Below are 26,775 nucleotides of genomic sequence, written 5' to 3'. Positions count from 1 at the left end.
GTTTGCTGCGACAAGGGTTCCTTGAACCAGCCTGCGTCCCCGGCTCTGCCTTTGTGCGACTGATAAAGTTGACGCATCCGCCGCCGCCATCACCGTCACCGTTCTCTTTGGGTCTTCGAGGCGGCTGGCACGCAATAGGAGATTTTGCGGCTCGGGTTCTTTGGTGGCTGACTGCGGCCGGGGGCTGGACAAGCGTCCGCGGACAACCAGAGTTCGGAAACCTCACGGAGCCACATGTGGCAGGAGCGACGACGACTTAGCCTTCCAGATTCTAGTTTGCGACCTTAGAGCCGCCACGGTAGAGTTAGACTCTGCTGCTTATTAGGGAAGGAGCGTAAACCGCCCGTCCTTACAAGTCGTTGCAGTGATTTTGTGCAAGCATTTTCCCATGGAAATTGCCCTCGTCGGGTTGCTCTGCTGAAAAGGGGCGACGCGAGGAAAGGGCGCTGCTCACGAACCTCGCCCGAGGCCTTATCCAATTAGGTGACCCATACGGAATATGGAGTAATAGGTTCAAGGCTGGACCGATGTTGTGAAGCCTGTCTAGGCGTGACGGGGCTTCTTCTTCTAGCCTCTGCTAAAAAAGACCTCGCAAGAGTTCTAGCCAGACCGGTCTGGGTTCCCAAGCTTGAGGTGGTCGAGCCCATCACCGATTCCCGGTTCTTGAGCAAACCCTTGGCTTATAAACCACCGCAGCTTCAGTAGCTAAGTTAGTCAAGCCTCGGATCTAGAGTCCTTTCCGCCCCTTTATTTCTTCCAACTTCTTTCGCAGCAAATCGCATAAACAGAATGTGCGCAGTAGTGCCGCTGGCCGTTTTGCCGAGAATCCGGTGCCCAGGACGCACTCAAGCTCGCTCGTGCCGAGTTCGGCAACGATCGACAGGCAGGTTTCTTTTCGCGGGGTGATCATTTGACCTGTCGAGGGAGGTTGGGTTTCGGGCATTCCCACATACCGGAGTTCGACATGCTGAGTACCAGGTATGTACACTACGGAGTACCCTGCCGCTGCTGGAATCGAATTATTGGTGCCAAGAGGCAAGGGACGCCGAATCCGTCGGCACCAAAGGTTGAGGCTCTCGCCAAAAGAGATTGGGGACGAGTATCCTTCGCTCACACGGCGTCCCGGTTAGATTCAGCTTATTTCTACCGTGTCAAGCCCAGATCGTCAACGAAAATACCGGACGTATTAAGTTAATAAAGTTTTGTGTCACAATTGCTGCATAACGGCCTCTTCGCATCCTCCGGTTGACGCTGACAGGCTGACAACAGCTGATATAGTGTCATCGAGGGGTTTCGTGTCAGCCAGATATCACTTGGTATTCTTATCCATAAACATAAATCTTGCCACGCTGCCTACCTCAGGCCCTGCCCTCGTCCTAGCTATCAACCTAGGTATTTTTACCTGCTGCCCACAAAAACGCCATGCTATGGTTGCCTCCTTTAATAAGATAATTACACAAGACCAACAATATTCCCATATCTATCCGAAGCTGCGTCGAATGCATTGCACCCAAACGTGCCTAGCCAATCCGCGCTATTCGCCGTACCTTGACTTTGACTGGCCTCACGCCGCGTCTCTCAGTGATATTTCAAGGTTTTCTGGGGCCGATCGTTCCTCTCCTCTTGCTGCGTCGAGAATGCGCAGAACTTGTCCTTGATCGCCACGACCTCGTAAGTGCCCTCCTGGCTCGCTCTTACGACTTTACTATGTTCGTGGCTCACGTCATGTCTGGTCTCCAGCACGTGACTCCTCATGCCTTTACGCGCGTTTGAGCTGCGTGTGTACGTGAATTCGAAAGGCGGTGTCCCCCAGAATTCGAACAAGATCTCAACCTCGCCGCCCTCGTGGATATCAACTTGAACGTTTCTACCCTTGCTGATCTTGACGGCCGGCATTGGGTGTATGTTCTTGACAATATTTACAGGCGAACGACACTCGCTGGCCCTGTCGGATACAGTGGCGATGGCGAACTCGCCAGGTGTCTCCGCAAGTCGCCGAAAGCTCGTAGTTGGCGATTTGGCTTTGCGTTCCGCACCGTCAAATGTATACCACACTTCGAATGGCGGTGTTCCGGATAGCGTATAGGAGAGCCGCTCGCCGACGCAATAGTCGGTACGGGTTTCCATCGGGTATATTGTTGGTGCTTCGAAAAGCTGCACTTGGACAGATGGCGCCCCAATGTCTGTCATTGAATGACAGCCGCTCCCGTCTCTCACGTCTCGGAGGCGAATGTGCTGGGTTCCAAGTTTCAGTAAGTGTCTTGGTATCTGAATCTCATACGAATGAGAGTTGAATGACGGTGTCCTGTAAATTTCGGGAATAGGGGCGCCTTGGTGCTTGATCTCAATATCCAGAGAGAACGGAGGAACGCCCGTTAGCTCGATAGGTATTTTATCCTCGTCTTGCTCTTCTGACTTGCAGTACTTGAACGTCTGGCCCGGCTTCACAAAGGACGCCGTGGGTTTCCTATTAACGACTTGCTTCACTACAAGTGACTGCAAGTCCCGCCCGCTGTTGTAGAGATTATCCGCGAGTGAAGAAAACGTGTACGTGTACTGGCCGGCCTTGGCCGTGTCCCCAAGAATTGATGATTTTCCAGAAGTGGCGTCAAAGGCTTTCCGGGCCACTGAACTTGGGCCCTTGATGGGCTGGTGCCGAACTTGATATTCGACGTGATACGGGGCCGTCCCTATAACAATGTGAGCAAGTAATGACACGCACCCACAAAAGAGGACGACTCAGCCTACCTTTGAGAGAAACCTCGAATCCAGATATATCGCCTTCGCAGACACTAGCAACCACATAATCACTGCCTTCTTGGTGAACGGCAGGAGAAGAGATTACAGATAGCTCGGGCCGAGGAAACCAGTCGACTTCAAAAGCACCTGCATTCGGGTCAACAATGCCGGGACACTGGTTGTCCCGAACATCGGTAATCGTAAACACGCCGCGTGTTTGAACATCGAGGAAACCATTGCTGTTATCGACCGTCTTCTCCAAAAACTTCGCGTCGGACAGAGCGCCCTCGAGGAGATTGGTATACCGAACAGTCCAAGGCCCCTCCCCAGTAAGGCGGAGCGGGAGTTTGACCGTTGAGCCCTCCACATCAAGCGTTTTCCGTTTGCCATCGATCTGACCGAAAGCGGCCCGTGGGCTTTGACGCCTTACCGATATCTTTAGCTCGTCCTGCAAGAAGCTCCGGCAAGCTCTCTTATCCTGAATGCTCGTTAACGCGAGGGTGTATTCTCCGCCCTGAGTTAAGGCCGCAGTCTTGATCTGAAAATGATTGTCCCCGATGCTCGTGGCCTTTTGTTGTTTTCTCTTGCCCTCGTGGATAAGCTCCCATTCCAGAGTAAACGGCGGTTCTCCAAGAAGCACAATGTCCACAGCCACCTCATCCCCAAGACAAGTGCCTGCATTCCCTGATGTACTGTGTTGGATCATGGCAGAGGCTGCTGGTTTGACATCTTGTTCGAGAACATACTCTTGACCCACGAGCTTCTTTCCATCGTATATGCCGTCGCCAATATGGGTGAAGGTATACTTGTGATGTCCGGCAAACCTCGGAATCAGTTCCATCTGATGTCGCAAGCCAGATATGCGTACTGTTTTGCTCTCCCTATTCACATTGTTTGACACAATGTCGTATTTGACGGTGAATGGCGGGGTCCCAATGAGGTCCATATCGACTCGAAGCCCGATGGAGTTTCCGGCACAGGTGTCGGATATTTCTTCGGACCGTATTTCCAGTTTAGGCTCGAGAGGGTTCAAAAGTAGGCAAGACGATGGCTCCTGTACCTCGCCCTCGCAAGCTCCAGCGACTACTGATTTCAGGGTGTATAACCCAGGGGCCGATATCTTGGGTCTGTCGCGACTGTTCTTCGCGCGGTAGCTCCCAGGAATCACCACCCTACCGTGGTCTCCACTCTCAGTGAGTGTATCGATGGGGGAGAACTCCCAAGTCAAACTGTGCGAAGTGTCATCTGGCAGCTGAGCCATGTGAAATCGAACTGGAAGCTCTGTCGATTGACCTTTCTGGGCCTTGATGGGCTTCCTTAAATCGCATCCTTCGATTTGTATACGTGGGCGCTCCTTGACAACGAAGTTCTGGACCAGATCCTTCGGTTTGGGCTTCCCGTCGGGATCATCAGCAGGAGCGGTATACTTGACAATGTTCTGAAACCCATCGCGAACCTCGTCCACGGAGTATTGCCAGGATCCGCTAACGCCCATAGATTCATTAAGCCCGATAGGAACCACTCGAGGCCGAGCCCACGATATGTCTTCATGAGTCGGATCTGTAATACTTGTCGAAGGCGATGACCCGGTAAGAGGAGAAGAAAACCCCTCTGGTTGAAGGCTTTGGAAATGGAAGCTGCTATCCTCGGAATTGATTTTGCGGCTGTACATAATCTTTAGAGGAGGCGTCCCTTCGACGTGGATAGACAAGTCGGAAAGATCTCCGACGCATCGCCCAGACGATGGCGCAGGACCGACCCAGGCCCGAGGACATGGAACAACAAATGTGAAAGGAGTCTTCCGTTGCACCTCAAGTTTGTACTCATCAAGAACCTTTCCAAGTTGATAGGCACCGGCTTTCTTTGCAGGGTAGTCATACCGGACCACTACTTGTGACCCATCTTGGGTTTGAACCTTCGATCGTCGTTCGATATCCCGGAGTTGGACCCTCGTCAGTTTTATGATCTCTTGGACGTTAGACTCAAGATCGGTGCGAATGAGCTGAACCTCAACCGGAATAGTGGCGTTAAAGAAAATGGGTATCGGCGCAATCTTACGGTCGCCTCCCAGACAGAATGGGATTTGATCGGGATTGAGTGCGGCAGATCTTGACAAGTCAGCATTCGATCAGACGGAGCCAGACAGCCAACCTGGGGCACTTACCCTTCGGGTAGGATATTGATGATTTGCCGGCCCATTATCAAAGACGAGTTGTGTATTATGTTGGACAGCTTGACATTGCGTTCTGATATCGCAATCTCTCGGTCGTAAAAGACCTTGAGGAGACCGAGGAGCCACGTTTGCCAGGGGAGCTATTAAGAAGTCAGCAGAGTTTCCTCGTGCCTCTGAAACGAAGGGCCCATACGCCGAAGTTGAACATGAGAACCCAGTCAAAGACGACATGGCAGAAGAAGACCACGACCACAAAAGGTTGCGATAATTCAAGCCATGGTATCCTCAGCTCGGGGAGCCCAAAGAGGACGACGAAATCAATAGCGACCCATTTCAATAACAGCCAAAAGGACTCGGCGTCCTCCTCGACAATCCGGGTCCAGTCGTAAAGCTTCCACGCCAACAGGCCCGCATAGATAGCAAATGCGTAGAGACGCTGCGTGGGCGCATCGAGCACATTCAGTGGTATCAGCGGTGCCGGGTTGCCCGAGGGTGCCGTGCCCTGTCGAGGAGCAACAGGTAGAGGAGGTGTGGCGTTAGCCGTCTTGGGCGGACCAGAAGAGCCAGCGGGCGCAGGCCCTCTTCTCGGGCCTGCCACAGGGGTCTGCGGAAAGGCGCCGATGGGGGGCGCTCCGTCGCTCATGGCATGCCGTGTTCGGGAATTTCTAGAGTCGCTATCTCGAACTGTTGAACTGTTGAGCCGTCAAGCTGCTGTCGAGCTGTGACGCGCGGGTTGTCGCAAGCAGAGTTCGCCGGCGACAGGAGGGATGGGGCCGAGAAAACGTCAAGCGTCGTCGGGGGCGGGTAATTTTCCGTACGGTAGCTGCTGGAAGCCTTCTTCAGTGCTCATTCATGGGCCTGGTGTTTGGATGTCGCATCAACCAAACCACATGCAGTTGTCGGACAGGCCGAAATTTCCCTTTTCTGGCACGTTAGCGTCCTACCACGACGCGAACAACCCAGTGGGCGCGTCCTTGCAAGGCGACCCATGGGGAGATTAAAACACTTTGATTGGCCAGATGTTTTCCACATTTCAAGGGCTCCACTATTTCCTCCCTAGCTTCCTCCGACACACCTGTATTATCCGTACGGATACAGATACCACAAGAGTCTTACCAGCACAGACCAACAGTTTTTTTTTTTAGCTTTTTTTTTTTTTACCAAACTACTTATTCCGTAGGTAGAAGCAATGGCCTTGAGTAGACGAGCTTTTGGACGTTGGCCTCTCTGGTGAAAGCACGTAGTGTAAACCTAATTATATCTATGTGAAGGTTTGTTGTTTGTCGCAACTTCGGAGCTCAAAGATCAACCTAGAGGACAATGACGTTCCGAAACCCAGTAAATATTACCTAAAGTACGTAGTAATAGTATTTGTACCTCAGGTGCTTATGTTCCTTTTCAGGGGTATTTATCGTTATTTAGCAGATACCTATATACACAATAGATAAATACTAACTTCTATTTTATTACAACATTATATAGCGAGGCATCCCTATATGCTTAATGTAATTTATTTATAATTAAATATTTAGGTAGTGATTTTGAATTTGTTATTAAACTATATATAGAGAATAACCGTAAGTTTATACCGAACCTACGTTTTTATAACACTTACAAAGAGCTTGTCGTGTTTCTTTCACACTTCTAGGCTCTAGCAACTTTGATATATCTCATGGAAACTTACAAGTTCTTTTACTGCTTTAAACTAGTGCGGCCTACCGTATCGCACAGGGCGGCAGCATTCGTGTCATTGCGTTGAGGCTAACTCCTCCGCAGCCTTTCTTCCCCTCTTCATCACTCACTTGACTGGGCGGTTGACCAGGTCGAATTGGCGGACTTTCTGGAGACGAAGCATCCTGCGTTTTACGTCAGAGTGCCACGACCTCTCCCACAGCCTTAACATCGTATGCACTCAATACTTACAACGCAGGCGCGCAACCACCCCCCCCCCCCCCCCCCCCCCCCCCATTGCAGCATTGAACAATTCTTCATTCTCCGTCGTTTGCGTACATGGGCCTCGTACATAAATACATATCTTCCTAGGCCAACTCCTCTACCTTAAGTACGAAAACGTTGCGGTTCTCATTCGGCCCTGTCGGATTCTATGTTCCGACGTGCCAGGTGCCTCACCCGTGCACTCTTCACACCCTACCCCCGCCGACTAAACAATAGCTCAGCGGTCAAAAATCATCGCATCGGATATTTCAAATGGCACACGCACAGGCTCCCAGCAGCCCAAACCAGGACACCGGTCCTAGTATCGCTGACAGCAAACCCTCCGCTGCTCTTCGTCGTTCCCATCGCGCGCGCAGACCTCTAGCCGAATTTGGAACTGACGATTTGGCCTATCATAATGCCGCGTCTACGAGCAAAGCCTCACCTCAGCCTGCTGCGTCAAGCCGTCGTAACCCAAAACGTAAGGCGGCCCCGGAGGTTTTTGATGTACCCAACAACTTGCTGGAGGCTTCTCTCGGGCCATGGCAGGAGAACGAGCAGGATGAGTGGCCGAGCTGGACTGAGATCGAATCTGAGCCGGTAAGGGGGCTGCGTCTATCCTGGGCTACGGTGCCGGGCATTCCATTCTGACTACTGGAACAGGCCTTCTTCAACGGCATTCTTGATCAGCTGGGAGTCAAAGACGCGAAAATAGAAGAGGTGCTGTCCGTCGACGAAGACTCGCTTGCCCAGCTTCCGTAGGCCTCCCTTCTCATCTAAGCACCCTTGGTTCACTTATTTTTTGCTGACTGACGCTAGTGACCCGACATACGGGCTGGTGTTCCTCTACGAATATGTCGAGGAAGGTAGCTCAGAGGCTACTAAATCGGGCCAGACGGTGTGGTTTGCGAACCAAGTGAGTCATTGAAGCCTCCGTTTCACCGCTGTGTGCTAAGCAAATCCCAGACAACAAATAACGCGTGTGCCACTGTCGCCTTGTTCAACATCATCATGAACGCTGAAGGTCTCGCGCTCGGTGAGAAGCTCGACCAGTTCAAGCAAGAGTCAATGGAACTTGCCCCTCCATTGCGTGGGAACTTACTCACTAACAGCCATTGGATCCGGGTCGCCCATAACTCGTTCACTCGGTAAGTTACAGAGGGTTGTCACACGTCGTTGGATATGTGCTTTTACAATGCTGACAGCCTGTAGTCGGCTAGATCTTCTAAACGCAGCCTTGAGCCTGCAGAACGAAGTAGACGACAAAAATAAGAAGCGAACCAAGACTTCCTCCAGGCGGAAGAAGACGAAGCCCACGACTGACACCGCATACCATTTCATTGCCTTTGTTCCAGCAGGCGGAGACGTCTGGCAACTCGACGGTCTTGAGTGGAATCCCTACCACATTGGTAAGTACCTTAATAAGTCTAAGCTCGAGCCCGGGGTTCATGGATCACAGGCGCTGACAATACACTAGGTAAGGTTGGACAAGGACAACACTGGACATCAATTGTGCAACCTGTGATTAAGGCCAGAATGATGCAATACGAGACAGATCGGTTGTCATTCAGTCTTCTCGCTCTTTGTGGAGACCAGCTCGCATCGATTCGGCGAGACTTGGCAATCAATATTTGCTGCTTGCAAGAGCTTGAAGACATATGGGCTAGCAAGCTTGAGTGGAATGATTCGAAAAGTGGAAGATTCAGTCTTATCAGCAGCTCAAGCTCGGACAAACTTGAGGAGTACCGGCTCGACGCGGAAGATGTTCTGGCAATATCGCACCAGGCAGACGAGTTCAAGGAATTTCAGCGGACAGTGGGTGACCCATCAGTGGATGCTACACGGGCTCTGGAAATGCGACAGAAATTCTACAACGACCAGATGGGCATACGCTCAGACTATGTTGCGAGGATGCGATCAAATGACGAGGAGACGGAAAAGATCCTCCGCCGGAAGATGGACCACACTCCAGCCATTCACGAATGGGTCCAAAAGTTGGCTGATCACGGTGCCCTTGCAAAGCTGCACCAAGAGGCACAGCTTCAAAATCCAATGTGAATGCTGCAAATCACAGCCATACCTCTTACATCATCTCTAGCTTCATTTGCGAGGCGCATAAGTGTCTCTCTTCGACGTGTTAGATGACCCTCTTGAACAGGCCCAGCCTACATAGACAAGGCCAGCCAGCGAACGGTGGGCGGTGCAAGTTTACGATGGAGGGTTCGACTGGCATGTCTCAAGCCCAGGGATATGCCTTAAACTTACCGAGAGGCATGAATAGGAAGCAGCTTGAGATACCGCCGGAGATTTGGGCATTTGGAACATCTGCCCAAGCAAGTAGAGTCCGGAATACAGCTGGCAATAACACAGGTAGGTAGGACCTGGAAGCATTGACTTTATCCCATACCATAAAGAGACATATATCAAGAAAATCAGAGAAAGGAGAATACAGAAAGAAAGGACTGCCTGCTTTGGTATCTATCACCTCTCGTACCATCCGCCGTGTAAATCCTCTAATTCTGCAAGCATTGGCGTTTTAGAACATTACCGCCAGGCTCGTCTAGGTCATATCTTGTAGGTACTGCTTGTTTCTTCTCCTGTTGTAGTTAATATCGCCTAAGACGTAGTCCGATACCAGGTGATGATATTACGAGTGGTGTACGGAATACATTGGGCCGGCCGGCACTCTTGAAGGGTCAGCTTGTTTCACATGACGTACTTGGGAGGAAGGAGAAAATATGGGTCAGCTGTTGGGAAGGCGGTGAACGGGTCACGGTCTAGCCCCGCTTAAGGTTTTGCCAAGCTCCTGTGGGAGAAAATGACGGCATGATCTCTGCGAAGCGGCCCGCCTTGCTTCTTTAGCACGTTGCCATGCCATGCACTGTCTGTCGCCTCGCCTCCGTGCCTCCATCAGAAAACCCTCAGCCGACGCCCAACAACATCTTCGTGACTTGTTTTCACCCAAGGTAGCAAGCAAGCAAGCGGCCGTTTTTCTGTTTATTCTTTTTTCCTAATTTTGACTTGTTCCTAAATCTCTCCACTATTGGAACGAAAAACATTACCCCCCTGAGCGTTTGGCCCCGAAGAGCATCGCAACCCGCGCAAAAAAGTGCGCCCAAGCACGCCCCAATACAAGACAATCATGTCCAAGCGAACTAACAACGTCGCTGCAAATGGCAATACCTCGTCAAAGGATGAGCCCGCTGAGCTCACCCAGCCCTGTGCGTCTGCCCTTAGCAACTCTAAACTACATTCAAGTTCGTTTGGAGAGGAAGAGAACCGTGGGGAACACCGCTAACATGCCCCCTCCTCAATAGCCTTCGACAAGCAGAAAAATCTCCTCTCTTCGGACTCGGGGCACTTTTCGCTGGTCCGCGCAATGCACCTGGCGGACCTCATTACTGAGATGAATGGTGTGTACATGATCTAGCGGGGACGCCATCTCTATGCGCGCTTGAACGTTGAGACAGGGGCTTTCGCACCGGCTTGCGATAGCTGTTGCTCTGCCTTATGTCCTCCGACGTAACTCGATACCCTCGAGAGACACACCGATACTAATGCTCTATGTTTTTATCTAGGTCTCTGCGGTGTTCTTTCCCTCTTCTCCTCGATGCGCTACTGCCTCGGCGACCCGACGGCAACTGGGAATCTATGGGCGGCACTTGGGTTCTTACCATTCGGGCTGTTTTTTGACTTCCTAGACGGCAAGGTGGCGCGCTGGAGAAAAAAGAGCAGCATGATGGGCCAGGAGCTGGACTCCCTGGCCGACTTGGTAGGCTCTACTCTGCGCACTGAGCTGGGTGGCCTGCAAAAAAAAAGTATCCTTGCTGACCGTGTTTTGTTATACGACAGATTTCTTTCGGCATCTCTCCGGCTATTGTGGCCTTCGCTATTGGCATCCGCACGCCTCTTGATCATCTGTGCCTTGCGTTCTTCGTGCTCTGTGGGCTTACACGGTTGGCGCGGTTCAACGTGACGGCAACTTCGATACCAAAAGACGCCACCGGTAAGGCTCAATACTTTGAGGGCACTCCAATCCCCACGACTTTAGGCCTCGACGCTTTAATGGCATGGTGGGTGTCGCAGGGCTGGATTCATGATGCGATTCCCGGCGGACTTTGGTTTTCTGGTACTGCCTTCGAGTTTCACCCGATTGTTGTGCTGTTCATGATACACGGATGCTTGATGACGAGCAAGACCATCCATGTCCCGAAGCCTTGATTGGGACAGGCGAAAATCTCAGGCGAGAGAGGGGGGAAGCTTGTATCACCGGTGCTGCCGGGATACGCCGAAGTTCCGTGAGAGTCGATGGTGATGGTTTCCGGACCTCCTACGATCAGGTCGCGGCATCTTTCTCTCAACTCCATCCTCTCTTGTTCGTGTGCCCCGTACGACACACCACGGTCCAGAGTCCACGCCCGCCCAGCACAGCACGATATAACACGCCACCCATAGCCATACATATAATTTTATCGTGCTGAAAAAAACACTTATTTTTGCCGGCGAGCTTCATGGGTTTACTTTTGTGCTTGAGGAAGCCAACTACCGCAATTTTCCAATCAGACAGATGGAGCAAAGCCTAGCGCGCTCTTTGTGTGCGACCTTGCATTGTTATTATATACCCTATAGAATTAACAAGTGGAAGTTCCTCAGGGACTGGAAATAGAGAATGGAAGCCCTGATGGCCGATGAGATGTTATGTGGATTAGGATATATGGTGAGGTGGGTTTAACATAATACCGAGAGTATTAGAAATATGGGAAGCCTAAAAGCTTACATTCTTCTTCCAGTCCTTTTCGGACCTGGGAAGGCATGCAAGTGATACAGCCCAACATAGCTCCCTCCCTATTGTCTAATATTCAGAGTGCACAGTATTGCACATACTCCCGTTGTGAAGATTGTCGGCTCAGGAAAATATGCAGTGTACATCAACAAAAGCCTCCAGTTCTCGGATTTATATACTAAAACCCGACAATCACCAAAACGAAGGAAGCAGTAGGATTCGTGTGTTATGGGCCTTGTTCTCATACATCGTGTCTTGGGATCAATATGGCATGTAGGTCTCTATGACGATACAGATACGGGTGTAGAACAACCATTCTGAACCGACTGGAAGGAAGGCTCCTCTAAGCTTTCTCCTCCTTCACAGGAGGGAACGGGTTGTACATCCCCCTCTCGGCATTCAACTTCCGGAGCTTCTCTACAGCCTCGTCCAAAGGCACTGGAACGTCTCTTGCCTGGGTCGAGGTGTCATCCCGGTAGCGGATGTTGACCTTCCTGTTCTTCATCTCATCATCACCGACAACAAAGCAAAAGTTGTCTGTAAATGGTTAGCATCATCTCCGATTACATTGGTGGATCATGTCTCAAAAATATCCATAAAGGAAAAGGGGCGAGGGGTAGTTTTGAGGGAAGTGTATCACTCAGATTCGCGCTTTTGTCTATGCGCGACTTTTCAGTTGCAAAAAAAGCCTTGTGCGAGACCGCTTGGACGATGTACACCCGGTACAGTAGGAATGAAAGAGATGAACTTTCATCACTGGAGGGCTGGTTACAGTCTTGAGTAAAATCCAAGCTTACACTGAGCCAACTGGCCATTGCGGATCTTCTTCTGGAGAGTGTTGCCAGTGCTGTCGACATCTAAACACGCACAACTTCAGTTAGTGGTTGTTTGGAAGGGGAGCAACTATAATAGTCACGCCTGTGACGAGAAATCACATACCAACGTGAAAGTGTTCCTTCTTGAGAAGTAGAGCAACCTCCTTTGCGTAGTCGAGGAAACCCATTCCGACGGGAATTACAATGACTTGACGCGGCGACAGCCAGAAGGGCCACTTGCCAGCGAAATGTTCGCAGAGTATAGCGGTGAAGCGTTCGATACTGCCAGCCATCGCTCGGTGGATCATGACAGGCCGGGCGCAACCGGGAGAAAGGGGCTTCTTAACAAGCAGTGGCTTTTTCTTCCCCTTTTCGTGGTCTCCTGCGCCAGTCTCTTCTTCATTCTTGGGCGCATCTACCTTCTGAGAATCCGCCTTCCATGCGGGCGCGGGCTTGGAAGGATCAGGCTTAGAAGAATCAGGTTTTATCTGATCTTGCCGAACACCTTCAGCAGTTTGATACTCGAGAGAGAAATTGATCGGCTGCTGGAAGTCTAGCTGGATGGTAGCGCATTGCCAAGGTCTCTGTCAAAATATTAGCGGTGAGACAACAATACCCAAAGCTTAGATGCTCGAATTGTTGATTGTGTATCTTCTTACCTGAAGGCAGTCCTATAACAGCTTTGAGTCAGCATTTGTCGGCAAGGAAGATGGCAGAGATGGATATCATATCCCATGACTATATCTGTTGGTTTGTTGCTGATGGGGGAAGAAATGCTAACATACCAGCACGGCAATGTCAACCTTAGGGCCATAGAAAGCACCGTCTCCAGCATTGAGTTCCCACGAGACACCGGCGGTAGAGGTGGCAAAGTCATCGAGTGCTTCCTTGAGCCGAGCCTCGGCCTGATTCCAAGTCTCAATCTCACCCATATACTTCTCAGGGCGGGTGGATAATTTGAGTTTGAAGGTAAGTCCAAGCAAACCATAAAAGGAGCGCATAAAGTCGAAGAGATCAGCCACTTCAGTTCCGATTTGATCCTCTCGGCAGACTATGTACGGGTTAGTAACAGCCACTATATTGGGAAGAAAGATGTCCACCCAAAAGGCACTGAGCTTGATGGAACAAAGACGGGTTGCTTACAGATATGGGCATCGTCTTGTTGGAATCTCCTGACTCTTGTCAAACCGCTCAAAGCTCCACTGGCTTCGTTTCTGTGGAGCACGCCAAAGTCGGCAAGTCGGAGAGGCAACTCCTTGTGGCTTCGTTCCTGTTGACTCTCGGGTTAGAAATTCCAGGGACAATTTAGGGTTTATAGCGGATATGTAGTTATGACCTTGGAGCGACCAGGAAGGGGAAGTTGGTCAACTTACTCGATGGCGGAACATCATTGCATGTGCTGGATTTTCTTGTCAGTAAGGGAATCTCGAGCTGGGAATTCAAGAGAGGCTGGAAGTACCTGGGCAGTTCATCGGCTTGAGGCCAAATTGCTCCTTATCTACATCGAGGATGAACATGTCGTCTTTGTAGTGGGCCAAATGGCCTGATTGCTCCCAGAGCGAGACGTTGAACATGTTTGGGGTCATAACCTCGTCATACCCACGTTGCCAGTACTGCTCGCGAATATAGCCCATGAGGGCATTGTGGATTCGCATACCATGAGGCAGCCACATAGCTGAACCTGGTGAACACTCCTCAAAAAAGAAAAGCTCTTGCTGTTTCCCGATCAGTCGGTGGTCACGCTTGGCCGCCTCCTCTAGGAACTTTTTGTGGGCAGCCATTTGTTTCTTGTCCGGGAATGACACGCCATAGATTCGCTGCAGAGAGTCGTTGTTGGCATCTCCAAGAAAACTGGATAGTGTAAGTTTCGGCTTTAGACGGGGTAAGAAAGACCCGATAGATATCCGAGAGCAAAAATGTGTCGTGTCTACTTACTAGGAAGAAGAGTTCTTCATGATGGCAAAAGCCTCGATTCTGCTGGTGTCAGGTACATCTGTTTATAGTCAGTACCAAAAAGCCTATGCTCGCGTGTCGGCGGCATAACAGAATCCAAGGAAACAACATGCTTCAATAGTCAGAAAAACTTACGCGGCCCTCGGCAAAGATCGCTGTGACATCTCTTGTTAGCGGTTTGTCCTTTGAAATATCCAATTTCGATCCTGCCCCGACTTACATCAACGGCCCGTTCCTGTAGACTGTAGTCCTTGTTCCGTCCACAATCTTGTCCTTGATAATGTGCTGCTTATATGGATTGTACGAGAACATCTTTAGGAGGTCTTCTTTGCTTATTTCCTATTTCAAACGGTTAGCATGCGTGTATGGTGGATTTCGCATCATAACATAGGGGCTAGTAAATAAATGACATACCAATCTCTGGAACGGTTGTCGTTCCTTGACAATTTTGCCGACGATGTTCTCAAGCGGGGCCCAATCGCTGGCCTGGACAGCAGCTCCGTCGGGAAGAGCCATTTCGTAATAGAAACCATTGTCGACAGCTATAATTCTCTTTTGTTAGATCATCGCCACATTACCGCATTGGCCTAAGCGTGACCTACGGGGACCGATACACAGCTGTCGACGTGTGTTAGCATATCGAGTTGACAATGCAAATTAAGGCGATGCATACCGAGCAACCGAATCTTCGTTCGCAGGCTTCGCCGAGAATGTGTGCACTTGAGTGCCCTTTGGGTAGATGGCGGTTAGCGGCCTGACACACGGGATGCCGAGATGTTCACATCATCCACTTACAGAAGACAAATTTGCCCTGGTCGTCATTGAAGTCGAGAAGCTCCAGCTTGCAGCTCCTCTCGAGTGGGCGCTCGATGTCCCACAATTGTTCCCGGTCCCCGTCGATCCTCGCGACAACAGTGCGCTTGTATAAGCTGTTGGAGATGCCCTTCGCGATGTCGGCAGGGGTGGTCTCGTAGGCTTTGCCAGGCTTGATGGTGCCATCAGGCATGGTAATCAGAATATCATCGTGTGGCTTTGTCGCAAGCTCGGCTTGCTGCTCCTTGAACAATCGGTCGAATAGGTCGATGCGATCCTGGAGGAAAGAAGGAGGCGGTTCCAGCTCGAGCGGGCCAACGTTAGCAGCGGCAGCGTCCGGGGTTTTCTTGTCCTTCTTGGCCTTCTTCTCGCCCCCAACGGTAGCCTTCTTCAACGCCTCGGTGACTTTCTCCATGGCGGCTGGTCCGCGATACAGGGAATTTGAGTAGATGTTGTTGATGTTCGGAGTGATAGAATGTAGACTAGGTACCTAATTCCTCGTTCCTGAAACTCTGTCCCTCGTTTGAGTCATGGAGGGGCTGGATGAATTTTGTTGTGGGGCTTCGAATACCCCGCGCTAAATTTGGGGTACCTAGCCTAGAACTGCCTTCACAGCAGGCAGGTACTCTACACCAGTGGAAAGGACCGCAGGGGGATACCCCTAGTCCAAAAGCTCGAGCCACTTTGCGGCCCTCGATCACGTTCAAGGGTCCCTTACAGCTCTCCCCTTACTATCTTACCTAGGAGCATTACCCAACCGACGACAACATCAGATTCACGAAAAACGTTCGAGATTTGGCATTACCACTCTTCAATTTCTTTCTGAGTTGTGGTGCGCCGTCTACTCTCGTAAAAGGGAACCATTGCAGAGCACAATTGGACGGGTCCTACAAACCATTGGCAGTGACGTGCTTGGTCTAGCGAGCTCACAATGCCTTCCCTTGATATCTTCCCTGACGAGATCATCCGGCACGTCCTACTTTTTGTGTCCCCCGAAGACACACTTCAGTCAATTCAGCTACTGTCGCGTCGATTTTACCACATCGGCAATGAGGCACTTCTCTGGAAGAGCCACTGCCAGAACTCGTTCAACTACTGGCATCCGGATCATAGACTCAGCACAAAGCTTGCTGCTCGGGCATCCTCGGTCAAGTGGAAGGAGCTTTGGATCACGAGAAAGCGAAAAAACACGAAAGTTGCTCTATTGCTGGATGGTATCCTCGCCACCAAAGTTGGTCAGCTGAGCAAATTAAAGCAAATATGTCTTCTGGGATACGACGCGAAGGACTATCTGTTGGAGCAGTGCCATACTGATGATTCCGCAGACGATGTCCTAGCCAGAAGGTAAGCAAGTTATTTATTTCTCAGAATAAAATTATCTGAAATTGATGTCTTATTCTTCTCTCCATATTTCCACACAATCACGTTAGTACCCCAGCTAGGGGTTTTCTTGACCTCATTTACGGCAGTCTCTGGTATAGCCTTGCGAATCTTGAAGTTCGGGGCTCAAAACACGAGAGGAACCTTGAAACATTATGCCACCCCGTAACCTTCCCTCTTCCTGGCGAGCATCTAGTTACTAATATGTGTTTTATCAGGTATTATGCCGACTCAGTCCTGGACAGCATCCATAGAGGCATTGCAGTAGAGGTGTGGGCCGAATACCAAGGGGCTCCCTTGAGTGCTCGAGGACTGGACCGCGCACTGGGCGCCTTTGATATGTTTGTGCTGCATGACCAGCCACAGGATCTGGAATATGTATGTTCTGACCCCAGCTTTTGTCCGCTCACCTATCTAACCCCTGGTCAGATCTCAGAATCATTCGATCGACTCGCAAGGGAGTTCCGGCAAGAAAACCCGAGGTGTGAAGAAATGCCCACCAGGCAAAGAGCATTGTCTCTAGTCCAGTGGCTGAGGGCAAATAACCTCACCTCCATGGATTCTCCTGAGAGAAACTACCGTAATTTGAGGAACTGCTTTATTGGCCAGGCCCTTTCCGACGAAGCGCACCCATCTCTTCCCATCATCTCGAGTGCCATTTTCTGCTGCGTCGCAGAACGCCTGGGTATGACGAGCTCGTGTTGCGCATTTCCAAGCCACGTCCATGCAGCAGTATTTGCACCACCCGGAATGAACTTGGATGGGGCCGAAGAGGAGAACCCAAACAAGGAACTGGAAACCATGTACCTCGATCCTTACTCATCTGACTATGAGGTTACTCCCAGCGACCTGCGTTCGAGATTAGTCGAATTCGGGTGGACCCTAGGAGCAGACGCCTTCCTAAAACCCTCCCCAGTATCGATCATTGTGCAGAGAACCGCACAGAATATCAAGGCAACCTACACCGAGGTACAGACACTCGCAGACCGCGAGGACGACATTGTGCGAGATGTTGAAATGAAGCGTCTTCGCACAGGTCACCCAGACTTGAATCTCGAGACTGCGGCCTACGCCGCCGTGTGGGCCGAGCTCATGATGAAACAAACGACGGCCTTGCATTGGGACAACAATCTCGAATCCTTCCTGAATCGGTTCGCACTATCATGGAGCGAAGACGCATGGATTGTCGAGAAATACCTCGCCCCTCTGTACGATAGGTTTGTCCGCTCACAACCAAACCCACGGCCCCGGGTCGGCTGGGAAAATGTCCGCGAGATCTTGGGCATGTTGAAGAACCTGGACAATCGGCTACCAACAGTCAGCCGTCGGTACACAGAAGAAATCCATTCCCGCGTGCTGTACAAAATTGGGCAGGTTTTCCGCCACAAGCGCTACCAATACGTTGGAGTCATCAACGGCTGGGCCGCCAACGGGACTGCATCACTTCCCACCCCCCATCACTTGGTGGACGAGGACCCCGAGGAAGAGGGCGAGGCTTCTGGCGTGGATGACCCTACACAGAGGGCGCGGATACGGAGCAAGACATACTATACCTGTCTGTATGTTAAGTTATTCCGCTCATTCCCTTTCACTGTTGTAGGACGCGCTTGAGGTTGCCTTACTAACTCACTAATCTCTCTAGCCGACCAACCATTGACCGCTTACGAGTAGACCAAGATAACATTGAAATTATCACGGACCCCAGCCTCATCCCAAATGCTCTCTTTTATCTTGCAGGCAAATTCTTCAAGAAATTCAACAGCTCAACCTGCACTTTCATCTCCAATATCAAGGAGTACTACCCCGATGATTAATCTGAAGGGTTGGCGTGGTGGAGGGCTCTAGAAAGATAGATGCAATTTTGTTTTTGCAGCATTGCGCTGTGCTTTCATGTTGGTGTGTGATACTCGTATCAAATCTTATGTATCGCCTCCTGGTTCTGTGTTACTGTCGATGTTTCTGCACCGGGAGCTGGTCGGGCGGGCGGGAAGCTTACCTCCCATTTAATTGGTGGTCAACAAACGCGATCATGCACTACCACGACCAGCAGTCAATAGTAAACCCACCCAGTACCAAATATTAATTTTCTAAGAAATCCCACGTGTATTGTTTTGTAGACTGCATTGTTTTTTTTAGTTGTGATGAGCAGAGGAGTCCTGGGAAAGTTCACTATCCTCCGCCATTCCTTTATAGAAGGGGAGCACCTGCCCTACACGGAGGCGAATGTACCATCTCGAGGAACGGAATACCATAAAAAATAATCATTAATGTCTATCTGCCGTTTCGGCTCATTATTTGTGACTCGAAAGCCAAGGTGCTGCTGAAGCGCCATCACATAGGTAGCTGGGTATCCAACCCAGCTCCTTGTCCATTCACCTTCCTTCCTGTTCCATGCCTTCTCTTGTGTGCTTCAACTTCAAAACAATGCTTCTTAATATTTGATCGAGAAACGGGGTATCTCTGAAAGACGACGAGAATCGAAAAAAGGGACCAAACCAGTCATCCAAAGCCGGGGAGGATGGAAATGCGGGTATAATACGCACCCTCCCAACAATTGAGTTTTCGCCAGTCCGAAATGATGATAACGAGTGAAAGCGCTCCAAAATGCAACCGTCTCATGCTCTCTTCCCTCCATGCTCCCGAGGTTCCTGTGGGAGAAGTTTGACGTTTGCGCCCGGCCAATCAAGCATGGGCTGATCTTGTATCAATCCCAAGCAAGGGCGTGCTTATAGTGGCGTATATGTACTTGGTCCGCGAGCGCCCTCTCGGCGGGTCGCCCAACCCTTGAGGGCAACCACGATGATGACCCAAGCCATCAAAAGACCAATGAAGCCCATGGTGACGGTATAAATAAACATGGCGTCAAGATGGTAATGAACCATGCCATCCACAGTGTCGCCGCTCTGTAGTCTCCCATTAGTCAAAGCGTTCTGATTGTCCGACCGAGCAAAGGTCTTCAACTTACACTAGCCATGAAAATTATACCACCTGCCATGAGGCCAAAAGAGGCCAGGAGCTCGGTGGGGGGACGAGAGGGATAAATCGACTTTGGCGGCTTCATATACGTGAGAACATAAGTGAAGGCTCGTGCGAGCGATCCGCCTGTAAGAAGGTTTCCCCATTGCTTGTGAAGCATGCTTGAAACCATGTTGTCCTGGGTATGGGAGCTCATCATGATACCTAGCAATATGATGACTAGGGCGGGTATAGGGTTCATTGAAAAGAGGTAGGTCTCCGGTTGGCGCAGCTCATCACGCTCCTCGTCCCGGTAGGCGTGCGCGGGGACGGCCTGGGAAGCATCTGTAACAGAGGTGTTCAGAACTTCTCGAATACGAGTGGACTCGATGAGCATGCCGCATAGCCCCCCGCCGATGAAAAGGACGGTAATCGAGATGTGCTCCAAGTCCTGCGGGCCCCATTCGCCTCCCCAGCCACCCAAATGCTCGAGGAATATGTTGGTAGAACCGTAAAAGAAGATGAGCGCGCTCTCGACGAACTCTGCCGATGGACGCCATTTATCGTCCTTACGCTTCGGCCGAACATTCCAGGCCTAGAATACCGTCAGCGGCTTCCAACAGAGTATGAGACGAAAGAGAACAAACCCATCCAAGATCGCCAAAGCTACCCGCCCAGCGCGCAAGCGTAAGAATGCCTAGCCAAAAGAAGACGCCGCCTTTAATCCAATGGGCCAGACCGGTGAATATTTGCTCGCCCTCCTGCAGTTGTCAATGTGTTAGTGCTATACACCTGGCTTAATCGTTATAGGGTTGTCTGCAAGACATACGAAAAATCTGCCGAAAGTAACCCAGCCAGTAGCCAAGGCAATGGAACCAAAAACTAGAATGGTACGGTCGATGAAGTTGTAAGCAAAAATGAGGAATTTCCAAAATCTGGACGAAACCATGCCGGCAGCCTTCTGCACCATCGAACGAACGACGCCATGCCGGGGAAGCATAGTGAGGCCTTCCTCCGAGTCTTCATCGCCGTCCAAAACGTTGAAATCTTTATTGGCGTCTCGGAGGGCAACGTCTCGGAGAGGGATGGCCGGGGAATCGGTGCCTGACGATACCGAATGACCGCGGATGGCTTCGGAGCCGAGCTCGGTGCCTTGGCCGCTGTCGTTGGAAAACCGGTAATTCTCGGGGAAGTGAGACTCGTGCTCCGCTATGGCTTCCGTTGAGACGGGAATGAAGGACTGGCGCTCGTCGGCACGGCTAGAATTGGCAGACCGGCGTCTCAAGACGCCCGCAACACGTGCCAAGAGGCCGATGACAACCTGGGCGCCCACTGTCCAGGTGGTAATCCAACCTATCTTGTGGTGCGCATTGTTCGGATACAGATCAGGCGTGCTTGCGTTATAGATAGTCCCCAGGAGAAGGCCTCCCACATGGGTTGCGAGGAAGACACATTGGACAAGCAGCGCCAGCCGCGAGCGCGCAAGCGAGAACATGACACCTAAAGAAACCGTGTCAGACGTGGCAAGGCTCTTCTGGCACGGAGCACGGTAGTAAGTGACGGCGGGGAGCCATACCGACGGGAAGTATGAAAACCCAGGCCAGGACCATCAGAGCTATGTGGGCATATATAAGGCCTCTATGGTCCGCCAGGCCGAAGTAGTTGGGCGGATACTGATCATCGGCTAGAGGCTTGTCGCTGCCCTCGCCCATTTCCATGTCGTCGTCGCCATGCGCAAGGGCGCCCGGGAGAAGCCCCAGGATGGCCGCGATCGCAACAGCTTGGAGAATAGATGTGGCGAGTGCCCTCATGGCCGGCCGCCCCGTTCTTTGCTTGATCTAGTCACACACGGGCTGTGGGAAATCGTGAGACGGTCCGAGCAAGGCGGCTGGTTAGTGAGGCTGCCGGAGAAACACCGCCGAGGCTGTCTGTTGTGTAGCTTGGCTTGTTGGATGGGTTATATTTAATACAAGCCACTTCTTTGCCGCGTTCGGACACAGAAAATGGAAGCCACGCGAAGGAAACAAAGAATCAGTCTTTTGAGGAAGTTGCCAGTGGAGTTAGCGAGTTGGAAGCTACTAGGTAGGTAGTGATATATAAGGGAGCTCGTTCCAGAGGAAGGGGAGCTCTCGCCGTAGACAGGCGCCGACCGGGGAGCTGTTCATTTTTAAGCTTCATCCATCGCCTGTGGATTGTGGACATCGCCGAGCTACATAGTAAGGACTGGGGTGATTGGTAATTACGGTAGGTATCGGGCCAAGAGTTATAACCCAGACCGCCAAGGGCATCCCAGACTGTATCCGCATGTATGTACGTTGAATGGAAATGTGGAAAGGTGGTCAGGCCACCCGCCCGCATTCCGCATTCTCGCCCGATGAAGCTGTCGTCGCTGGTACCTCCGGCACATCCGAGGCTTCCTTTCAGATAAAATAAAAAAACGGTTATAACGTGGTCGATCGGAGTCAACAGTGTGATGCTAACTGTGTGGGGCCGGCAGCCCATTGAAGTTGCATGCGCTTCCAGTTTGGAGGGCGGGGGCTTTGGATGGTGGGGTGGGTCTGAACACCACCCCCTGCTCCCGCATCCAACCGTCTGCAGCTCACACACCGACCGCAATTTAAGCCAGTCAGAGATCGATCCCATCCTGATATCTTCTTCGATCGAGTCAGCGTCGGAAGAACACAAAAACACCAACGCGCCCTTGTCGAGACCGAAACCCCAACCGCGCCGCCCATCTCCATCCAACGCCATTCCTCCTCGCGGCCCAGCAGTTCTGGCGGTGCCCGGAGTTTAGTGGCAAGGGCTGCCATGCCACACCAAGCGCCTGGGCCGTTTCACGCCGAGAGGAGGTGGTTGGAGTTTTTACTGACTTCCAGATGTGGTCGATTGATACGCAGAAATGGCAACAAAAAGTCGGATAATCCATGTGAACCATCATGATTAATACTAGGTAGAAGCGGTTCCTTAGTATGCACATACGAGAGGAGGCCACTGGGTGGGTCAGAGAGCCTGGACCGCACCGTGGAGGTACCAAAAAAGGTCAACCTACCGTAGGCACACTAAAAACGCACTATTATAGGGATCGCATCAGGACCGCACCAACACACCAACGCACCAGATCAAGAGCTTCAAACGTAACCACAACCTTCAATCGGCTATATAGAAAGATGGAAAGAGCGATACATTAAATATCAATTAATTGACCAAGTGGCCAAGCGGCGAAGTCGTCATCAATCAAGCGATTGGTAATTGGTTCGAACCAAATTCATTCGCGTGATTTTTCATCGCGTCGTCGGCGTCCTTTACGTCGTCGTCTTACGACGGGATAGGGAAAAGAAGACTCGGGCGAGCTTCTTTTTTTCCTTTTTTTACCCGGAAGGCAGGCGATTACTTAGTCGGGCGGGCCTCTGGTATGTTGGTGTGGGCGGGGATATACTGGTGTGGGCTGGTGCGCGTTCCTGGTGCGATCCCTATAATCTATAATGGTGTGTCTCCGGTGCGTATGGTGCGCACCAGTATTGGTACCTCAGATTGTGCCACTCTGTGTCACCGAATACTGGGACTGCACCAATATTCTAACCATACCTGTACATAGTACCGCACCAAACCCCCGTAATGCCACACTAAGGTTGTTCACTGAATACTCCCGCAGCCCCGCATATAGGTATCTAGGTACCTAGGGACCCTCAGGAGTAATTAGCTCCTGCAAGGCTAGGGAACCCTGCGTATCTGAGTGAAGTCCATCCATCGATGTCCTCCCGTTTTCCCCCAGTGGCCCTGTCTGGCAAAATAATTCGCCAGTTGTTACTCAGGTCCACTAACATTTATTTTCCCTCGATGCCCCTCATTTTTGTCGATCAGGTGGCCGCCTCGGTCTCGGCGCTTCGAGTCGAAGCCGAGCCACGGAGCCAGCCACCGAGAGCCGCGAGCCGTCTTGACGACCGATATGTTGCTAGGCTACCATGTGTACGGTAGGTAGATACGTGTATGTGCACAGTATATGAAAAAACTTATCTTGTGTTGTTAGCCGCTGTGTTTCTTTTGACTTTTTAACCTTGCTTCAAAAATTGTCCGATCTTTCTAGGTGAGGTTGGCAGTCTACTGTATTGTTTTACACGTCCGTTCCTTGAAAGCCCCGTAGACAAAAGCAAAATGTAAACCTCCTAGGAAAATCCCAGTAACTGATAGATTCTACAGCTCCACGGAATCTTACCGATCCCACGACCGCTGTCAGAGGCGCAATGCCCGAATTCTGGCTGGTTAAGTGGCTTATACAAAACCAGGCAACCAATAGCAAATAATTTTGCAACTGTGTAGATACTGTCATGTGTGTAAATTGCCAACGCGGTGGAGTGAGATAACTAACGCATACTAGGACAACGAAGGGCGTATTCGGGAGGGACAGGCCAGTTTCCTGCAAGCACCATCGCCGTGCGCCACGAGAAAGTGCCAGTGCCTTGGGAGTTCTTGGCGTTGATGGAGATACTCTTGGCGCGGATGTAACTGTGGATAATCCGTCCAACTCCGAAGTGACTGTTGGCGCGGGATCCGTACACTAGGAGAGAGCCCTTGCCAGAGCATGATTAGTAAGAAGAGATAACACTTTTTTGCATTTTTATAAGGGACTCCCACATTTGGGGACTACTATATGTATGTGTTACCATTGGTACTCGGCGTACTCTTGGCCAAAGTCAGCTGCCAGTGATTGCGATGCTGAGTGAGAATTTGTGTAATCCAAAGCGACCACTTGCATCCTTAGCAACGTGTGGGAAGTTAGTTAAAAGCACTGTCCTGGTTCCGTCGTGAGAAGACGGAGTTAGTTTCATGTGTGGGGAGCTCCCGTTGATGTCTTGCCATTGGCGACCAGCGCTTTGCTGACAACCTGAGCCTACTGAGTAAGGTAGGTATTCTGGTCTACCCCTCCTAGTCTCCTGCATTCCAAGCTATTCAGTGTTTGAACATCCATGGATACCGAGTATCCCGTCCCAAAGGCACTGAATCTGCAGGGCTTGCTGATGGCATCATGTGTACTGAGTTGTCTTAAGTTGTCGTACGACGGTGACGCAAGCTCGGGGCAAGTGAACCTCCACAGCGTATCTGGAAATCCAGCCAGCGTATTAAGCGTATTGACAGTTGGGACACGGAAGACTGGCAAATGCCCAGGATCGGAAAGAGTGAAGTCCAGACATTCTCCATTGTTACTGGGTGAGAAAAGTCCGTTGGCGGCGAAGCCCACGAACGGCGTAAACTGGCCGTTCTGCGGCAGACAAGGAACGGCAAGTAGCTTGGGGAGTACGGCGCAGTATAGGTAGTCACGATATGGCCACTATTAGTGCTCATATGAGTACTTGTGAGGATCATGAAACGACTCATAAAGTAATCGTCGAGTCGCTGTATTAACCAACGGACATGTTAACCATTTGTGGTTGTTGTTTCAGCCCTCGGGCGTGGACGAAGTTGGCAGGCCTGACAAAGTACAAACTGAGCATGATCGTATGTAGCGGTTTTGATATGAGCTATCTGCAGCGGATTATTGTACACTGTATGCGTGGTTACTTCGTACTTACATATAAGGCCAAAGCTCCATATCTTGTCTACAGTGCCCATTCCTCCGTAGCGCTGAGAGCTGTCGTGAAAAGCGGGCTTGAGGCTCTGAGACGCCATTGCGGCTGACGTCACAACACAGTTTAGGGCTGAATGACGGGTGAATGACGGTCGCATCGTGTAGCGTAGCGACATAGGAAAAGACGCCATTTCCATGGATTCCATCTGGCTGGGTGCGATTACCGATCGCATAAGCCACAGGTCCTCCCGGTCACAGGACAGACCGACCAGTCAGCGTCCATTTCTCGCCATCTACCGACACCTTGCCCTCCCTTTGAAGCTTTTGCAGAATCTGCAAGACACCCGCCGCAGCAGCGGGATGGAGATCAACAGGCACATCGCTGTAGATGACCTTGACCAGCTCCATTGGGGTCCAGGCGTATCCACCGGCCGGGTTTTCGGTGCGCAGCGTCTGGACAACCTGTTCCTCCCGTTGCTTTCTGTGCTGGATGTACTCGGCGATCTTTCCTGGGCCATCCGAGATCACCGGCCCATGGCCTGGATACGCTCGACCCTTGAAGAGACCCATCATCTTCTCGAGGCTATCCATATAAACCCCTAGATCTTCAAACACGGCAGTGCCTTGCCCAAGAACATTGTCTCCCGTGAATAAGGCGTCTTCCTCCGCCAAAACCAATACCATGTGGTCAACAGTATGCCCGGGCGTGTGAATTGCGGTCAGTGAAGCGCCCTTGACAGTGAAAGTCTGGCCGTCGACGATTTCTAGTTGGCCAGGTTCAGGATCGTTCTTGTAGACCTTGATATCTGGCCAATTGTCGGTAAGTTGCACAACGCCCCCTGTGTGGTCGCCATGCCAATGAGTAATGAGCACACTTGATATCGAGGCCTTCTCCTCCTCCACTGTCCGTTTGATGGCAGCGATCCACGACGGCTTGCCCTCGCCCGTGTCAACGAGGAGTCGTTTCGGACCTGTGCCGACCAAATATGTGTTGGTCCCCTGGAGCGTGAATTTGCCAGGATTGCCTCCGAGAATGCGGATGCACGCGGGACTTAGCCGCTCGACCTCGGGGAGTTGAACTAGTTTCGAAGCCATCTTGACCATAGGAATCACCAGCGTTTTGCCAAACCGAATTATGGCCCCTCGCTTATGTCTCGTGTGGGTGCTATGAATGCGGCGTACGAGGCCAAACAACTTGCGGGGAATGGATATGAATTAGAGAATAAACAGCAAATACACTTCAACTGTCTTTCGTTGGGTCTAATCCGAATTAAAGATGAAGGACATCAGATTGGGAAGAATATAAAATAATCAATGCGAGTATTGGGATCTCTCCGGACTTTGGACTCGTGCACGCTTAGATTTATAAGACGCCCGCCCAACTCCAGTATTGAGGCCGAGGAAGCTTCAATGCTAGGCACGGTGATGGGCTTGGGACTTGATGGATTATCCGTAGCCCTACTAATTAAGGCATGTCTTTCTTCTAGGTGCTAATGCCTACCTGGCTTACCTTACAGTACCTTACATACACCTCTTACAAAGGTAACGTAACGGTAATACCTGACCTAAGTGCCGAGGTAACGATAGTACATGTACAACTGTACACTTTAGTACAATACCATACCGTATTTGCATGCCTAAGTTCTAGGTCAGTGCCATCCATTCC

General features: G+C 51.1%; 7 protein-coding genes across 7 annotated transcripts; 3 read left to right on the top strand and 4 right to left on the bottom strand.

The window, feature by feature from the left end:
* Positions 1-1,578: 1,578 nt before the first annotated feature.
* B0T26DRAFT_650925 (uncharacterized protein) lies at positions 1,579-5,555 on the bottom strand (the record flags this gene model as incomplete). Its single annotated transcript, XM_060438229.1, has 4 exons — positions 1,579-2,690; positions 2,749-4,847; positions 4,904-5,052; positions 5,106-5,555. 4 exons carry the CDS (start codon positions 5,553-5,555, stop codon positions 1,579-1,581), a joined length of 3,810 nt encoding a protein of 1,269 aa, XP_060295129.1.
* A 1,565-nt stretch (positions 5,556-7,120) lies between these two features.
* On the top strand, positions 7,121-8,905 carry B0T26DRAFT_650441 (uncharacterized protein; the record flags this gene model as incomplete). Its single annotated transcript, XM_060438178.1, has 6 exons — positions 7,121-7,447; positions 7,511-7,605; positions 7,667-7,763; positions 7,814-7,995; positions 8,060-8,256; positions 8,325-8,905. The coding sequence occupies 6 exons, from the start codon at positions 7,121-7,123 to the stop codon at positions 8,903-8,905; spliced, it is 1,479 nt and encodes a 492-aa protein (XP_060295128.1).
* Positions 8,906-9,989: 1,084 nt separating this feature from the next.
* B0T26DRAFT_742310 (uncharacterized protein) lies at positions 9,990-11,068 on the top strand (the record flags this gene model as incomplete). Its single annotated transcript, XM_060444088.1, has 4 exons — positions 9,990-10,068; positions 10,165-10,260; positions 10,426-10,619; positions 10,700-11,068. 4 exons carry the CDS (start codon positions 9,990-9,992, stop codon positions 11,066-11,068), a joined length of 738 nt encoding a protein of 245 aa, XP_060295127.1.
* A 905-nt stretch (positions 11,069-11,973) lies between these two features.
* B0T26DRAFT_648800 (threonyl-tRNA synthetase) lies at positions 11,974-15,626 on the bottom strand (the record flags this gene model as incomplete). The annotated part of the gene is made up of 15 exons (XM_060438030.1): positions 11,974-12,167; positions 12,428-12,487; positions 12,570-13,029; positions 13,105-13,116; positions 13,231-13,496; positions 13,589-13,715; positions 13,819-13,844; positions 13,905-14,296; positions 14,381-14,438; positions 14,534-14,553; positions 14,619-14,737; positions 14,813-14,940; positions 15,001-15,016; positions 15,072-15,127; positions 15,194-15,626. 15 exons carry the CDS (start codon positions 15,624-15,626, stop codon positions 11,974-11,976), a joined length of 2,367 nt encoding a protein of 788 aa, XP_060295126.1.
* A 320-nt stretch (positions 15,627-15,946) lies between these two features.
* Positions 15,947-18,891, top strand: B0T26DRAFT_833498 (uncharacterized protein). The gene is made up of 4 exons (XM_060447495.1): positions 15,947-16,555; positions 16,642-16,969; positions 17,021-18,150; positions 18,234-18,891. Exons 1-4 carry the CDS (start codon positions 16,143-16,145, stop codon positions 18,403-18,405), a joined length of 2,043 nt encoding a protein of 680 aa, XP_060295125.1. The 5' UTR covers positions 15,947-16,142; the 3' UTR covers positions 18,406-18,891.
* On the bottom strand, positions 18,818-21,467 carry B0T26DRAFT_372810 (uncharacterized protein). The gene is made up of 6 exons (XM_060434680.1): positions 21,123-21,467; positions 20,376-21,046; positions 20,194-20,307; positions 19,557-20,141; positions 19,135-19,494; positions 18,818-19,005 (listed from the first exon to the last, which is right to left on the bottom strand). Exons 1-5 carry the CDS (start codon positions 21,355-21,357, stop codon positions 19,318-19,320), a joined length of 1,782 nt encoding a protein of 593 aa, XP_060295124.1. The 5' UTR covers positions 21,358-21,467; the 3' UTR covers positions 18,818-19,005; positions 19,135-19,317.
* Positions 21,468-25,361: 3,894 nt separating this feature from the next.
* B0T26DRAFT_753876 (metallo-beta-lactamase superfamily protein) lies at positions 25,362-26,204 on the bottom strand (the record flags this gene model as incomplete). Its single annotated transcript, XM_060445760.1, has 1 exon — positions 25,362-26,204. One exon carries the CDS (start codon positions 26,202-26,204, stop codon positions 25,362-25,364), a length of 843 nt encoding a protein of 280 aa, XP_060295123.1.
* Between the last annotated feature and the right edge of the window lie 571 nt (positions 26,205-26,775).

The sequence above is a fragment of the Lasiosphaeria miniovina genome, assembly GCF_030549165.1.
Source record: "Lasiosphaeria miniovina strain SMH2392-1A chromosome Unknown B0T26scaffold_5, whole genome shotgun sequence".
Lineage (NCBI taxonomy): Eukaryota > Fungi > Ascomycota > Sordariomycetes > Sordariales > Lasiosphaeriaceae > Lasiosphaeria > Lasiosphaeria miniovina.
The sequence above is the reverse complement of the archived record's forward strand: the minus strand, read 5'-3'. Positions and strand labels throughout refer to the sequence as shown.

Bases quoted from the DNA above. Each gene is read 5' to 3' on its own strand.
- B0T26DRAFT_833498 (XM_060447495.1), top strand. From the start codon at position 16,143: ATGCCTTCCCTTGATATCTTCCCTGACGAGATCATCCGGCACGTCCTA. The intron at 16,970-17,020 runs GTATGTTCTGAC...ACCCCTGGTCAG, and splicing joins AGCCACAGGATCTGGAATAT to ATCTCAGAATCATTCGATCG. The intron at 18,151-18,233 runs GTATGTTAAGTT...TAATCTCTCTAG, and splicing joins AAGACATACTATACCTGTCT to CCGACCAACCATTGACCGCT.
- B0T26DRAFT_372810 (XM_060434680.1), bottom strand. From the start codon at position 21,357: ATGAGGGCACTCGCCACATCTATTCTCCAAGCTGTTGCGATCGCGGCC. The intron at 21,047-21,122 runs GTATGGCTCCCC...CGGTTTCTTTAG, and splicing joins GGTTTTCATACTTCCCGTCG to GTGTCATGTTCTCGCTTGCG. The intron at 20,308-20,375 runs GTATGTCTTGCA...TGACAACTGCAG, and splicing joins TTACTTTCGGCAGATTTTTC to GAGGGCGAGCAAATATTCAC.